At 54.2% G+C, this 14,460-nt stretch overlaps 2 protein-coding genes across 2 annotated transcripts; both read left to right on the forward strand.

Moving 5' to 3' along the window:
- The first annotated feature begins 93 nt into the window (after positions 1-93).
- On the forward strand, positions 94-7,011 carry rnpepl1 (arginyl aminopeptidase like 1). Its single transcript, XM_076014880.1, has 12 exons — positions 94-1,608; positions 1,845-1,985; positions 2,073-2,224; positions 2,675-2,791; positions 3,557-3,792; positions 4,131-4,244; positions 4,333-4,445; positions 4,731-4,824; positions 4,905-5,132; positions 5,465-5,607; positions 5,706-5,961; positions 6,014-7,011. Exons 1-11 carry the CDS (start codon positions 1,111-1,113, stop codon positions 5,955-5,957), a joined length of 2,088 nt encoding a protein of 695 aa, XP_075870995.1. The 5' UTR covers positions 94-1,110; the 3' UTR covers positions 5,958-5,961; positions 6,014-7,011.
- Positions 7,012-7,173: 162 nt separating this feature from the next.
- Positions 7,174-14,458, forward strand: LOC142880917 (segment polarity protein dishevelled homolog DVL-3-like). The gene is made up of 15 exons (XM_076014881.1): positions 7,174-7,793; positions 8,536-8,605; positions 8,691-8,824; positions 8,911-8,987; positions 9,063-9,189; positions 9,972-10,071; positions 10,432-10,501; positions 10,710-10,849; positions 10,939-11,015; positions 11,362-11,429; positions 11,755-11,835; positions 12,564-12,698; positions 12,823-12,990; positions 13,300-13,482; positions 13,585-14,458. Exons 1-15 carry the CDS (start codon positions 7,630-7,632, stop codon positions 13,911-13,913), a joined length of 1,923 nt encoding a protein of 640 aa, XP_075870996.1. The 5' UTR covers positions 7,174-7,629; the 3' UTR covers positions 13,914-14,458.
- Positions 14,459-14,460: the final 2 nt, after the last annotated feature.

The raw sequence follows: 14,460 nt of genomic DNA on the forward strand, positions 1-14,460 counted from the left end.
CACGCAACACTTCACGGCTCCACAGCGCCCCCTGCGGACAGAACAAACTTTTTTCACCCCCTTGCTTGTTTTTACTTCCTGTTTTGTTCGGAGCGGAGCCACCTCGGTCCTTCGTCCTGCCCGCTGCCCTGCGACTCTCTGCCGGCTCAGTGAGTCCTCTCCCTCCGCCTCGAGGCGGCCGACTCTCCCTCACTAGCTCCGCCGGGCCGACTGCAGCCTCGGCGGGACACGCTGGTTCCTGGGTACGGGGCGCGGAGCTCGTCGCTCGGCTGACTCCACATGACGAGCCGGTGTCTGGTCTGGTTATTCAGCTGCGGCTCCCGATGGATTTCACGTAGACTCTTCGTCGTGCGGAACTCTGGGTAAAGCGGCTCCGCTGCTAATGCTAATTAGACTGTTTGCTAATTAGCCGCCGTGCTAACCGGCTCGACCAGCCAGCCCGTTCGACTGCCGGACCTTGCGACTCTTCGCAGCCTGCTTAAAGTGACTCTTTCCCGCAGCCGGCCGCTCCGAGCTAACGGTGCTAATGGTACTGACCCGAGCTAGCCCGGACTAAATCTGGCTCTAGATGTACGCCGAGTCTAGGTAAACTCAGGCTGTTTGTGCCGAGTTTAGTGTGTGTGTGTGTGTGTGTGTGTGTGCGTGCGTGCGAGAAAGAGAGAGAGACATGACATGAACGCGCGCGCGTTCATGTCGAAGTGGCTGTAATTGATAAATCCCGTGTTAGACCGGGTCTGGGTGGGACGGGTAAGAAGTTCCAGTGTCTTTACTGGCGTTTTGATGAGGTTTGTGGCAGTTGTTCAATTTCACATACGTGCGCGCGCATGCGTGAATAAGTTTCATGTGGGTCCAACAAACTCAGCTGTAGTTTACTGCTTTAGTCCCGGTATAAATCGCGTCTGGGGCGGGGCTAGTCAGGCTGGCTCAGGTTTGAACCTTGACTGAAGTTCACGGCTGGTTCACAGCTGAGTGTCTGCTGCATGTAGTTGCAGTGTAGACTGGAGTTAGTTTAACTAGGGTTAATTAGACCAGGATTAGTTAGACTGGGTTTGGACCAGGGTCAGTCAGAGTAGGGCCTATTTGGACCGGGATCAGTCTCAGGTTTAGCTCATGATGGCGGACCTCCACCAGACCCCCACCTCCCTGTGCTGCTGCCGGAAAACGCTGCCGGTTCCGGGAGCCCGGTGCACGGGTCCTGGTCCAGACAGCTGGCCCTCGGCCATCCTGGGTCCGGGTGTTCCCCGCCGCCCCCTGGTGGACGTGGCTTCGGCCTCCAACTTTGGCAGCTTCCAGCTGCGTCACTTCCACCTGGACCTGCGGCTCAACTTTGCAGTGAAGGAGATGAGCGGCTGGCAGGTCCTGGACCTGGTGCCGGTCCAGAGTGGGGTCCAAACCCTGGTGCTGGACTCCCACCCCTCCCTGCTCATCCACTCTATAGACTGTAAGGTCCCCGGGGTTGGACAGGTGGAACCTGTGTCCCTCACCTACCGGGTGGATCCTTTCACGGACTACGGCTCTTCCCTCAACATCAGCCTGCCGGCGGCAGCAGCCCAGGCAGGTCAGCTGATCCATGTGACAGTGCGCTACACCACCACGGACGGCCCGGCGGTGAGTCACGTGACCCTGTGACCTGGTGGAAGGGGCCCTGTGTGAGCTGACTGTGTGTGTGTGTGTGTGTGTGTGTGTGTGTGTGTGTGTGTGTGTGTGTGTGTGTGTGTGTGTGTGTGTGTGCGTGTGCAAGCATGTGTTTGTGTTTGTTTGTGTGTGTGTGTGTGTGCAAGCATATGTTTGTGTTTGTTTTTGTGTGTATGTTTACTTGTGTGTGTGTGTGTGTGTGCGTGTAGATCTGGTGGCTGGACTCGGAGTTGACCTGTGGCCAGTTGCGCCCCCTGGTGTTCACTCAGGGCCACTCAGTGTGTAACCGCTCCTTCTTCCCCTGCTTCGACACGCCGGCGGTCAAGAGCACCTACAGCGCCACTGTCCGGGTGAGTCGGACAGGAAACAGACCAGAACCCCCCCTTGCCTCAGCCCGGCAGAGAACACACCTCATGACCCTCTCCTCCCCGCTCCAGGTCCCGGACGGGGTGACGGTTTTGATGAGCGCCTCCCGCAGCTCCTACTCCAAGCTGGACCGGGTCTTTCAGTTCTCCATGGAGTTCCCCGTCCCGTCCTACCTGGTGGCGTTGGTGGCGGGAGACCTGCAGCACGTTGACGTGGGCCCACGGTCAGTCCCTTGTTCTGGACCCTGGGTGTGGTTTCTGGTCTGGCCCCTGATTCTGGCCCCTGGTTTGCTTCCGGCTCCTGGTCTGGTTCCTGGTTCTGGAACCTGGTCTGGCTCCTGGTCTAGTTCCTGGTTCTTGACCCAAGTGTGGTTCCTAGTTCTGGATCCCAGTCTGATTCCTGGTTCTGGACCTCGGTCTGGTTTCTGATCCGGCTCCTCGTCTGGTTCCTGGTTCTGGACCTTGGTTCTCTACTCTGATCTGGTTCCTGATTCAGGCCAGAACCAAAGTCTTAACAGGCCGCATATAGACCCGGGGCCGTAATTTGCCCATGTCTGTCTTTGAGGGAGAGTTGTTGGCCCACCCACCTGCTTGCTGGTTGTTGTTGGTGTTGGTTCTGGGACCAGAGTGTGTCTGATCAAAAGTCACCTGACTTGGTCACATGATGTCTGCAGGAGTCGTGTGTGGGCCGAGCCGTGCCTGTTGTCGTGTGCAGTGAAGAAGCTAGGAGGCAGCGTGGAGCGCTGGCTGGGCGTGGCCGAGGAGCTGTTTGGACCGTACCTGTGGGGCAGGTGAGCTCACCGTCTTGCTGGGCCTCGGCAAGGTCACGTGACCACAGGTCACATCGGCGTCATCACTCCACTAACCGCTAATCCTAACTAACCCTAACTGATCCTAACCCCAACCCCAATCCTAACCCGCTCCGCAAACCCTTACAAGTTCAGTGGCCTCGTGGTAGAGTGTCCGCGCTGATACTGGTAGGTTGTGGGTTTGATCCCCAAACGGGTCGCACCAAAGAATTTAAAAATGGTACCCATCGCCTCCCTGCTTGGCCCTCAGTATTTGGGGTTAGATCACCCAATGATTACTGGGCGCGGCACCGCTGCTGCCCACCACTCCCTCAGAGGACAATGGGTCAAATGCGGAGGACAAACTTGGAACTTCCCATTAGTCCAACAAATTTCCCATTGGTCCAACATCCCATTAGTCCGACAAAATCGATCACAAGTTGGACTGATAAGATGTTGGACCAAATTAATTTAGTTAATTGTACATTATTTTAAACTGTTTATTTTTACAGATGTATTGACAGAATTTGTGTATGACGAACGGTAGGAATGGAGAGTTGGACTAAATGCCAGTGCAGTTCGAACTAATAAGGACATCCCGTTAGTCCGACGTCCCATTACTCCATTAGATCGACATGGGACTCCTGGACAAATTTTGCATCCTTGGGGATGTGACAATCACTGGGAATTCATCTTTATTTAACCCAAACCCCAATCCTAACCCGCTCCGCTTACCCTAACCCGCTCCACTCTGCCCCTCCCTCCCAGGTGTGACCTGGTCTTCCTGCCGCCCTCCTTCCCCATCGTGGCCATGGAGAACCCGTGTCTGACCTTTATCATCGCCTCCATCCTGGAGAGCAGCGAGTTCTTGCTGATCGATGTGGTCCACGAGATCGCCCATGGCTGGTTTGGCAACGCCGTCACCAATGCCACCTGGGAGGAGATGTGGCTGAGCGAAGGCCTGGCCACTTACGCCCAGCGCCGCATCACCAGCCGGGCCTGCGGTAGGGGGCCGCCGTTGCCACAACCTGGTCTGATTCCTGGTTCTAGACCCCGGTCTGGTTCCTGGTTCTAGACCCTGGTCTGGTGGCTAGTCGGGTTCCTTGTTCTAGACCATGGTCTGGTTCCTGGTCCTAGACCCAGGTCTGGCTCCTGGTCTTTCCTTGTTCTGGATCCTGGTCTGGTGGCTAGTCTGGTTCCTTGTTCCAGGCCATGGTCTGGTTCCTGGTCTAGACCCTGGTCTGGTTCCTGGTTCTAGACCCTGGTCCTGTTCCTGGTCCTAGACCCCTGGTTCGGTTCCTGGAGACCAGTTCCCTCAGCTGCTGTTGTGTTTGCCCTGTAGGTGAGGCCTTCACCTGCCTGGAGACGTCGGTGCGCCTGGATGCACTGCACAGACAACTGCGTCTCCTGGGAGACAACAACCCAGTGAGCAAACTGCAGGTCAAGCTGGAGCCAGGTGACACGCTCACACTCACACTCACACACACACACAAGCACACACACATGCACACGTATTTGACCTTTGACCTCCTGTGTGCCTCCAGGTGTGAACCCCAGCTGTCTGATGAACCTGTTCACCTATGAGAAAGGCTTCTGCTTCGTGTCCTACCTGTCGCAGCTTAGTGGGGACGTCATCCGCTTCGACCACTTCCTCAGGGTCTGCACACACACACACACACACACACTTAACAAAATATTTGAATACAATGAAAATATTTCATATTTTATTTTTTATTGCCTTATTTCTTTGATAATTTTTCCTTTTTTTTTGGAAAGTTATAAATATAAAGTTAATGTAATTGTACAAATGTTCCCACTGTGAGATTATTAAAGGTCTTATTGTATTCTCTGTGTGTGTGTGTGTGTGTGTGTGTGTGTGTGTGTGTGTGTGTGTGTGTGTGTGTGTGTGTGTGTGTGTGTGTGTGTGTGTGTGTGTGTCCAGGACTACATCTCCCAGTTTAAGTTCAGGAGTGTGGTGGCTCAAGACTTGATTGACTACTTCCTGCTTTACTTCCCGGAGCTGCAGGAGGCCGACGGTGAGCCAGGGAGAATCGGGTGCCAACCCGCCGCTCTGGCCACGCCCACTGACTGATTGTGACATCACTTCCTGTCTCAGGTCTGGCGTTTGAGCGCTGGCTGAACGACTGCGGGCCTCCGCTGTTTGAGCCCGACCTGTCAGCAGGGGGCTCTCTGACGCAGCCCGTGCAGGACCTGTGTGAGCTGTGGAGGAGCCACCAGGTGCCCTGCCTGGCCGCCATTGCGACCTTTGACCTTTCGACATGGAGCACCTTCCAGGTGGTCCTGTTCCTCGACCGCATGTTGGACCTGTCGCCACTGCACCACGGTACCGTACCCTGACCCCTGTCCTGACCCTTACCCCAAGCCTATCCTGACCCCTGACCTCATCCTGGCCCCACCCATCTTGACCCCAACCTGACCCCTCCCCGAACCTGACCCTGATCCAATCCTGACTCTCCTCCATCCTGACCTCTGACCCCATTCTGATCTTGACCACTCCCCCATCCTGACCTCTGACCCCATCCTGATCCTGACTGCGCCCCCATCCTGACCTCTGACCCCATCCCGCTGAGTCTGGTCACCTTGACTGACTGTCTTTCCAACTCTCCCTCTCTCTCTCTCTCTCTCTCTCTCCCTCCGTCCCCGCCCCTCCTCCAGAGGTGATGGAGGTCTTCTCCTCCTGCTACTCGCGGCTCTTTGATGGCCTCAACGCTGAGGTTCAGGTGCGCTGGCTGCAGGTGGTGGTGAGGAACACCTTCTACCCGGAGCTGCCCAAGGTGCACGCCTTCCTCCTCAAGCACGTGAGTAGGGAGGGGCGGAGTCAGCCTGGGTGGGTGGCGGGGGGTGTTGTCCTGTCCCGTCGCGCTAACAGGAAGTCCCTCCCTCCGCCTTCCTGCAGACGTCCAGGATGTACACCATGCCGCTGTACGACGACCTGGCGGCGGGCGTGATGAGGCGCTTTGCCGTGGATGTCTTCACCCAGACGCAGCGCCGCCTGCACCCCAACCTCCGGCGCTCACTGCAGCAGATGCTATTCCAGGGCGCCTCGGCCAATCAGAGCGAGCCGGCCCTTGCCGCCGCCGTTCCTCCCTCCCCCACCCCCTCATCCTCCGCCGCTGCTGCCGCCGCCACCATCAACGTCTCTGCCTGAAGCCCCCCCCACCCTTTCGGGCTAACACCGCAGGTAGTGGGGGGGGGGTGTCAGCTGGAGCTCCACGAGGTGCCCGAACGGACCGCCTTCTCGACCTTTGACCTTTCGGCATGGAGCACCTACCCAGTGGTCCTGTTCCTGGACCGCATGCTGGACCTGTTGCCACTGCAACACGGCACCACACCCTGACCCCTGTCCTGACCCCTGACCCCATCCTGTTTCTGTGGGGAAAGAACCTCAAACTTTTCTTTTTTTTTTCTGACATCTGAAACGTCCAAATGAGATGACGCGGACAAGAAAAAAAGACCAAACGAATGATGATGATTATTTTTCTCCAGCTGTAACAGTCAGAGGACAAAAAAACATGCAACCAATCAGTGAGCTGCTTTTCTTCTGAGGACGGCACTCAGCTGTTGACTTTTAACCACGGCGTCTCTCACCGCTTTGACTTTTTTCATTTGTCAATGATTCTCATCAGAAGAATGATTGTGTGATTGTTGCTACACACCTGTGTGTGTGTGTGTGTGTGTGTGTGTGTGTGTGTGTGTGTGTGTGTGTGTGTGTGTGTGTGTGTGTGTGTGTGTGTGTGTGTGTGTGCGTGTGTGAGACTCTACCTCCAGCAGACACTCTACTCACTGTGTCCAACTCCAAAGTGTCCAGAAACCAGCAGAAACCTCCACCAGAAACGGCCTTGGTGCTGCCTTCACGGGCGACTGGGAACTGAGAGCTTCTTTCTCACCTTGTCGTCAACCCCTTAAACCCAGAGCTCCTCCCTCCAATCAGCAGCAATAAAGCAGACTTCTAGCCATCATTATAATCCATCAGAGAGATCAGTGTGTTTATGCAATAAAACCAGAAGAAATGGAGGCAGCCAATCAGTGATTGTTGAATATTTTTGGGGGACAATTTTTCTAATGTCGCAATCAGTCAGCTAATTTGGAGTCAAGAGATGAAACTCGAAAATAATTTATTTTGACGGAGCAGCTGTGATGACTGCTGCTCTTTGTTTTGATTGTTTGATAGAGAATAAACTAACAACGCCTTTATTTTGAAATGCGTCAGTGGTCCCTCTATTGTCTTTACATTTTCTTTTTCCTTGCTGTTTTCTTCTTTTCTTGTGTTGGTATGTTTGAAAAAAAAAAAAAAAAAAGTCTGTTTCCATGAATGTGCTTTGTTTTGTTTACATATTTTTTCTATGTAAGTGTCATCGCAAAATTTGCCTGCAGTGACCAAACGATGCGATTGCTACCAGTTTAACTTGGTATTTCCTGATTGTTAAAGGTTTTGGCCGCACCGGAAATTGACCATGCGATAACGATTATCCCTGAAGTGGACGCTTTAAAGGTCCATCAGGCCCACTAATCGATTAACCAATCACTCTCAGTCCACAACTCCATCCCGTGTTTGATACTTCTGGTCCTCTCGGCCCGTCTTTTAACGCGTGCTTGGTTTTATTTTGAAAGGGCTAAACCGGAAGTTGTTGCCTCTCGCCACTGACGGGCGGCGTGGTTTCCGGAGGAGGCACCGCTGCAGCCGGAGCATCTGACACCAGGCACAGCTGGCCCCGGCCAAAACCTCTGTGAACCGGAACGGACGGGAAGCCAGCAGCGAGTTCCGACTGAGGGACACTTCCGGTGGGGCCACGCAGCTCCGACGCGACTCGGGGGGCAGCATGGCGGAGGAGACCCGGGTCATCTACCACCTGGAGGACCAGGACACCCCCTACCTCATCCGGATCGCCGTGCCCGCGCAGCGCGTCACCCTGGCCGACTTTAAGCTAGCGATCAACAAACCCAACTTCCGGTTCTTCTTTAAGTCCGTGGACGACGATTTTGGGTGAGCGCCGTGATCGCTGCAGTCGACGGCAGTGATGGAGGCGGTGTTGTTGTTGTGGTGATGCGCACACAACGCGCGCGCTTGTCTGTCTCAATGATTAAGATGATGCAAAGGACCCGGATGTGTTCTCCGTCATTAGTGAGTGTGGCAGCAGACGATGACGAGGGTGGTGGTGGTGGTGATGATGATGATGATGATGATGCGCGCGGTGGTCACGTGACACCTGACTGAGTCTTTGGCGGAGTGATTCAAGTGTTGTGTAATCCGGGGAGGTTAGATGTCACATTATAATCCCAGTGATCCCACCGCCGCCCAGTTCTGATGCTAAGCTAAAGATAACCCTGTTCTCATTAATGAGAGCGGCTGTTGAAAGTCTGTCAGACGTGAATCAGATCCGATTGGATCAAACTCACTTGTGGTTCATCTCAGCCAAAGGGAATCGTGTTTTCTGACAAGTCACAAAACAACTGCATTTGGCAAATATGAAGAGATACACAGTGTGTGTGTGTGTGTGTGTGTGTGTGTGTGTGTGTGTGTGTGTGTGTGTGTGTGTGTGTGTGTGTGTGAGAGAGAGAGAATGTCGACTCATCAGTCTGAGGCTGAGCGCTGGTTTGAGGTGTGATGTTGTTTTTCACATTGTGGCGTGTAATGCAGCAGCGTGTCGCCAGCAGGGGGCACTGAAGGGGGTCGTCATGGAGACAGTGGTGCTGATGCTGCTGCTGGTGTGTTTGTGTGTTTGCAGGGTGGTGAAGGAGGAGATCAGTGACGATGACGCCAGACTGCCCTTTGTCAACGGCCGAGTTGTCTGCTGGGTGAGAGACACACACTCACACACTCTCACACACACACACACACACACACACACATGTCTCAGCTGTTGTCTTTCTCTCTATCCAGCTTGTGTCGGCAGAAACCTGTCAGCCAGATTTCAGTGGGTCTGATCTTCAGTCAGTGGCCACACCCACAAGTTTGGCCCCGCCCCCCATTGAGAGGACCGGTGGGATTGGACACTCCAGGCCACCGTCCTTCCAGTGAGTCTGAAACGTCAGGTTGCGGTGAAGATGCAGAGGAAGGATGAATTTTAAACCCTGTCTGTCTGTGTGTCTGTGTGTGTCAGTGCGGCTGACCTACAGGGGTCAGAGGTCAGGCCTGTGACCTCTCCGGCCCTCAGAGGCCCTGCTGGAAGTCAGCCAGGTAGGTGGAGTCACCGCTGTCTAACATGCTGGCAGCCAATGAAAACCCCTCTGACTCCACTCTGTGGCCCTGCAGGCAGAGCTCTCAATGGCCACGCCCACCAGGGGGCGGAGCCAGCAGCTGGCGGCGACAACTCGTCCACGCAGCCCAGCAGCCAGTTGGAGACGACCAGCTGCTGCTCCTCCGAGGACTCGGGAGGAAGGTGGAGGAACACACACACACACACACACACACACACACTGCAATCTCATGGACAAAAACAGTGAACTGCCCCTTTAAATGTCCTCAGTACAACCCCCCCCCCTCCTGCCCCCTCCTCATCCCCATGTGACATCAGCAGCAGCAGCAGCTGACTCTCTGATTGGTGGCTGTGCGGCCACACACTCACCTGCCCTCAGGTCTTCTTCTTCTTCTTCTTCTTCTTCTGCTCCAGTAAACTCTCTTCACTTGAGGCTCCTCGCTGCCTCTGACTGGCTGCTGCAGGTCATGTGACCCGGCGCTCCGGCTCTCATTGTCCGGCAGATAAAAGCGTCCCAGCTGATCCAAGGGCAGAACTAATGTGTTCAGACCCTCAGACCTTCAGACCTTCACACTTCCTGGATCTAAAACCCTCCACGGCTTTTCTACGACGTCCTACACATTTTGCCGTTTTGCACCTTTTTTTCGAATGTGATTGCTTGTAAACTACTGATTTTTATCTGATGCTACATATTTATTTGACTATTTCTGAAAGGGTTTGTTCTTTATTCTGATTCATTTCAATCCGTGCGTTATTTTTGCATGCTAATTCTCTGCTCGATGGACTAACGACAAACTTTTTGCGTAATTCATGTGTTTGTGTGTTTGTGGTATCCCGTCGCACTTGAACTTGTAGTGTCAATTGGTCGCTTTTTGCAGAAAGACTTTATGTGATTAACGCTGAGCAGAAACAATGTTTGATGTGAGTGGCCCGACTGAAACAGGTGCGCCGTTGTCACTCGACAGGTTCAGCCAATCAACAGGCCAGAGCGGCTCGTCCTCGCCGCGGCTCGTCAGGCGACAGCGGCGCCGCCACCGCAAACCCAAAACACAACGGATGGAGAAGGTACACACACACACACACACACACACACAGAGCCAATGTCTGACTGAAATGTTGAGTGAGTGTTGTTTGTGCTGCTCTGTGTAGGGGAGCTGCAGTAACACTGATCAGCCTCTGGGGGCAGCAGTCAACCTTCTTATTGATGTTCTATGAAGTGAAGCTTTTCTTCTGTCTTTATTTATGTTTCTGAATCTGCTGCTGATCTGTCTTGTCTGTTCTTCTGTCTGTCTGTTCTTCTGTCTCCCTGTCTGTCCGTTTGTTCTCCTGTCTGTCTGTCTGTCCTCCTTACTGTCTCTCTGTCTGTCCTTTTGTCCGTCTGTCCTCCTGTCTCCCTGTCTGTTCTTTCTCCTGTCTGTCCCTCAGTCTGTGTCTTTCAGCAGTGTCACTGACTCCACCATGTCTCTCAACGTCATCACTGTAACCCTGAACATGGGTGAGTACCAGCGATGACATCATCACTTCCTGGGTGAACTTAGGTGACCTCAGTTTTGATGTCAGGTGACCTTAGGTGACCTCTGGACAACCGGAAGCACTGTGATGAGACGTGTGTGTGTGTGTGTGTGTGTGTGTGTGTGTGTGTGTGTGTGTGTGTGTGTGTGTGTGTGTGTGTGTGTGTGTGTGTGTGTGTGTGTGTGTGTCAGAGCGCTACAACTTCCTGGGCATCAGCATCGTGGGCCAGAGCAACGACCGCGGCGACGGAGGGATCTACATCGGCTCCATCATGAAGGGCGGTGCTGTGGCGGCCGACGGACGCATTGAGCCCGGCGACATGCTGCTGCAGGTCAGCTGACCAGCTCGCTAGTGCTTAGCGTTAGCTCAGCGTCGCACGGCGCTAACGGAGTGTCCCCCCCCCCTCCTTCCTCCCTTCAGGTCAACAGCGTCAACTTTGAGAACATGAGTAACGACGACGCCGTGCGAGTCCTCCGGGACATCGTCCACAAGCCGGGGTGAGAGAGAGGAGCAGCTGCTAGGCCAATCACAGGAGAGGAGGGGGGGGCAAGGAGGGGGAAGAGGAAGAAGAGGAGGAGGGGGGATGAGTAATTGGAGGGGGAGGAGGTGGGAGAAGAGGGAGAGGAAGAGGGGAGAGGATGTGCAAGGGGAGGAGGGGGGCGTGGCAACTTGCAATGCACAGCTGCATGACTTGATTGGCTGAAGACCTTCATTACTGCCAGCTAATACAACTAACACTTCTCCTTCTCCTCCTTCTTCTTCTCCTCCTTCTCCTTCCTCTCCTTCTCCTTCTCCTTCTTCGTGTGTGTATGTGTGTGTGTGTGTGTGTGTGTGTGCTACTAGCTCCGTCACGCTAACGGTGGCTAAGTGTTGGGATCCAAACCCGCGGAGCTGCTTCGCGCTGCCCAGGAGTGAGTCTGTCCTGTCCGTCTCCTGGTCTTGGTTTTTCATTCTGAACATCTACCCTGCGTTAACCCATAGGTGTCAAACTCTGGCCTGCAGGCCAAATTTGGCCATCCCCCCCAGCAGCAGTGGACCTCCATCACCACCATGTAGCATCAGCTGGGATACATCTCATTTTTCACACTTTGAAGCTTCGTTTAGCAAACCGCTGCATCTTCAGCTGCTTTATTCTGTCAGTGTTGTGTGGATGAAAAACATTTGTGTTGTGTTGTGTTGTGTTGTGTTGTGTTGTGTTGTTGCTGTCGCTGACACTTGTTGTCGTCGTGCACTCAGGTGAGCCGGTTCGGCCCATCGATCCCGCCGCTTGGGTGTCGCACACGGCTGCCATGACGGGGAACCTCCTCCCTCACTACAGTAAGACTCCCAGTAGCCTTTGCTTCGGGGGGGTGGCCCTTAGTTTGGCCTGTATTCAAAAACAACTCTTTGGCAACTCCTAACTTTGTCTCAAGTATCGCAAAGGCAGGTGTTTAAAGTATACCTGCGTCTTCTTCATTCTAGTTTCAGATTTAATATGAAATTTGCTTTATTGTCTGACGGCCGAACTGAACAGCGTTGAAGCCGAATCCGTTACGTTGACGTTTCACAGTAAAATACAGCAGCACATAGAGAAACTAAAAACAGCAACATTGCATATTGATTATGAAAATCAAGCAGATCCATCGAGTCTTCAGATCACTGACTTCCTGCCTGAACGATTCTACCTGCCGATACATCTGAGACTAGACAGATAGATAGATAGATGGATGGATGGATGAATGGATAGATAGATGGATAGATAAATGGATGGATGGATAGATAGATGGATAGATGGATGGATGGATGGATAGTGAATGATTCTACCTGCTGATTGACTTGGTAGCGATGCGTGAAGCGTGAACAATAGAACAGCCAGTGTGTTTCCAAAGCAGCTTCAGTCTTAGCTTCTAGGACGCTTCTAAAACGAGCCTGCGCCTCCCCCTGGTGGTGGTGGAGGAGACACGCAGATTGACTCCAATGGTTGTGATCTGCTGTGTAGCTGCGAAGACGTCGCAGACGCTGTTGGTGTGCGGGGGCGGGGTGTTCACCGTTTGTGTGTCTGCCAGGCGTCCACGAGGAGCACCACCTGACCATCCACAGCGACATGACCGCCGTGGTGACGGCCATGGCCAACCCCGAGTCCGGCCTGGAGGTCCGGGACCGGATGTGGCTGAAGATCACCATCGCCAACGCCTTCATCGGTGAGAAACTCCATCCACACCAGAGAAATACCAATCAAAGAGTTGGGGGGGCGTGGCTGTCTGAGGGTAAGAAATCTGGCCCGCTGGACTGACTGACTGACTGACTGTCTAACTGTCTGTCCAGGCTCAGACGTGGTGGACTGGCTCCACCGGAATGTGGAAGGCTTCACGGACCGCCGCGAGGCCCGGAAGTACGCCGGCAACCTGCTGAAGGCCGGCTACATCCGACACACTGTCAGCAAGGTCACCTTCTCCGAGCAGTGCTACTACGTCTTCGGAGACCTGTGTGCAGGTGAGCACTCCCCCCCCCCCCACACTCACCTGGACCAGCCAATCAGAGTAGAGTAGAGTGGGTGGCGCCCTGTTTGCTCATCGAAACATTCGACTGGAACGTTTTTTTTTTGGAAATGATTTTCTGTGTCGTGCGTCTGGAAGGTTTTGGCCGAATTGTTGTTGATGATCAGCTGACGATTGCTGTTGATCAGTTGACGATTATTGGTCACGGATCAGCTGGTGGTTGTTTTATGATCAGCTGATGGTTGTTGACGATCAGCCGATGGTTCTTGGTGATCAGCTGATGTTGCTGTCGTTGGGTTGCCAGATCTGGCCGTCATGTCTCTCCCAGACGACCAGGAGGCCGGGGGCCGACATGGAGGAGGCGATGATGACCCGCTAGCGCCACCCTCAGGGCTCCAGTGGCCCTACCACTTCCCTGTCCCTCACCCCTATGGTTCGGCCCCGCCCCTCCAGCAGCTGCTGGCTGAAGGGGGTGGAGTCAGCGAAGGTACGTGACGTCGCTGCACCCTCTCGCGTCCTCGCGTTTTTGTCTGTGTCCAATTGTGAAACCGTCTGTCTGTCCGTCCGTCCGTCTGACTTGTGTCAACAGGAAGTGGCAGCGCCGGGTCACACTGCAGCGACCAGCAGGGGGAGGCTGCAGGGAGCCAATCAGAGCCCAGCAAGCGGGAGGCAGGTGCTCCCGGAGAGCAGCAGCAGCAGCAGCAGCAGCTGATGGAGGAGGAGCTTCCTGGAGAGGACGGCGCCCCCCGCAGGCCGTCCGGCCCCCCTACTGATCTCCACCCCCAAGTTGACCCCCAGGACGACATCCCTGCCGCCTCCTCGCTGTCTCGGGGTCAGCGACGGGACCTTGCGGCCGCGAGGCAGTCCTTCCGCCTGGCCGTGGGAAACCCCGGGGACTTCTTCGTGGACGTCATGTGACCCGACTCACCGCCACCGCTGATGGTTTTGTCGACGATCAGCTGATGGTTTTGATCAGTAATCCGCTGATGGTTGTTAACGACCATCTGGCGATTGTTGGCGATCAGCTGACTGTTGTCAACGATCAGCTGCTGATTGTCAACGATGAGCCAATGGTTGTTGACGACCAGCTGACGATTGTTGACGATCAGCTGACGATTGTTGACGATTAGCTGATGGTCGTCGACAACACACAGACTTGTACAAAGGTGCTGCACGGTCGCTGCGGATCGGTACATGACTGGAGGGCGGAGCTTCAGTGCAGAGGTGGGAGGGGCCGAACAGAGGAACCGACGCTGAGTGAACCTGAAGCGAGAGAAAAACTCAAACATTGTTTACGTCAAACACGACAACATCGCGACACAAACACAATCAAACCGCAGAAGCCCCCCCCCCCCCCCAGACCCAGTTCATTGTTTTCACAGTTAAAACTATAAAACTGAACAACATCAACAACGCAACTCGTTGCCAGTATGACAATAATAAAAATAAGTAATACAACTCAATT

Source organism: Nelusetta ayraudi, unplaced genomic scaffold, assembly GCF_046127955.1.
Source record: "Nelusetta ayraudi isolate G7.1 ecotype Tasmania unplaced genomic scaffold, CSIRO-AGI_Nayr_v1 ptg000175l, whole genome shotgun sequence".
NCBI classification, from domain to species: domain Eukaryota; kingdom Metazoa; phylum Chordata; class Actinopteri; order Tetraodontiformes; family Monacanthidae; genus Nelusetta; species Nelusetta ayraudi.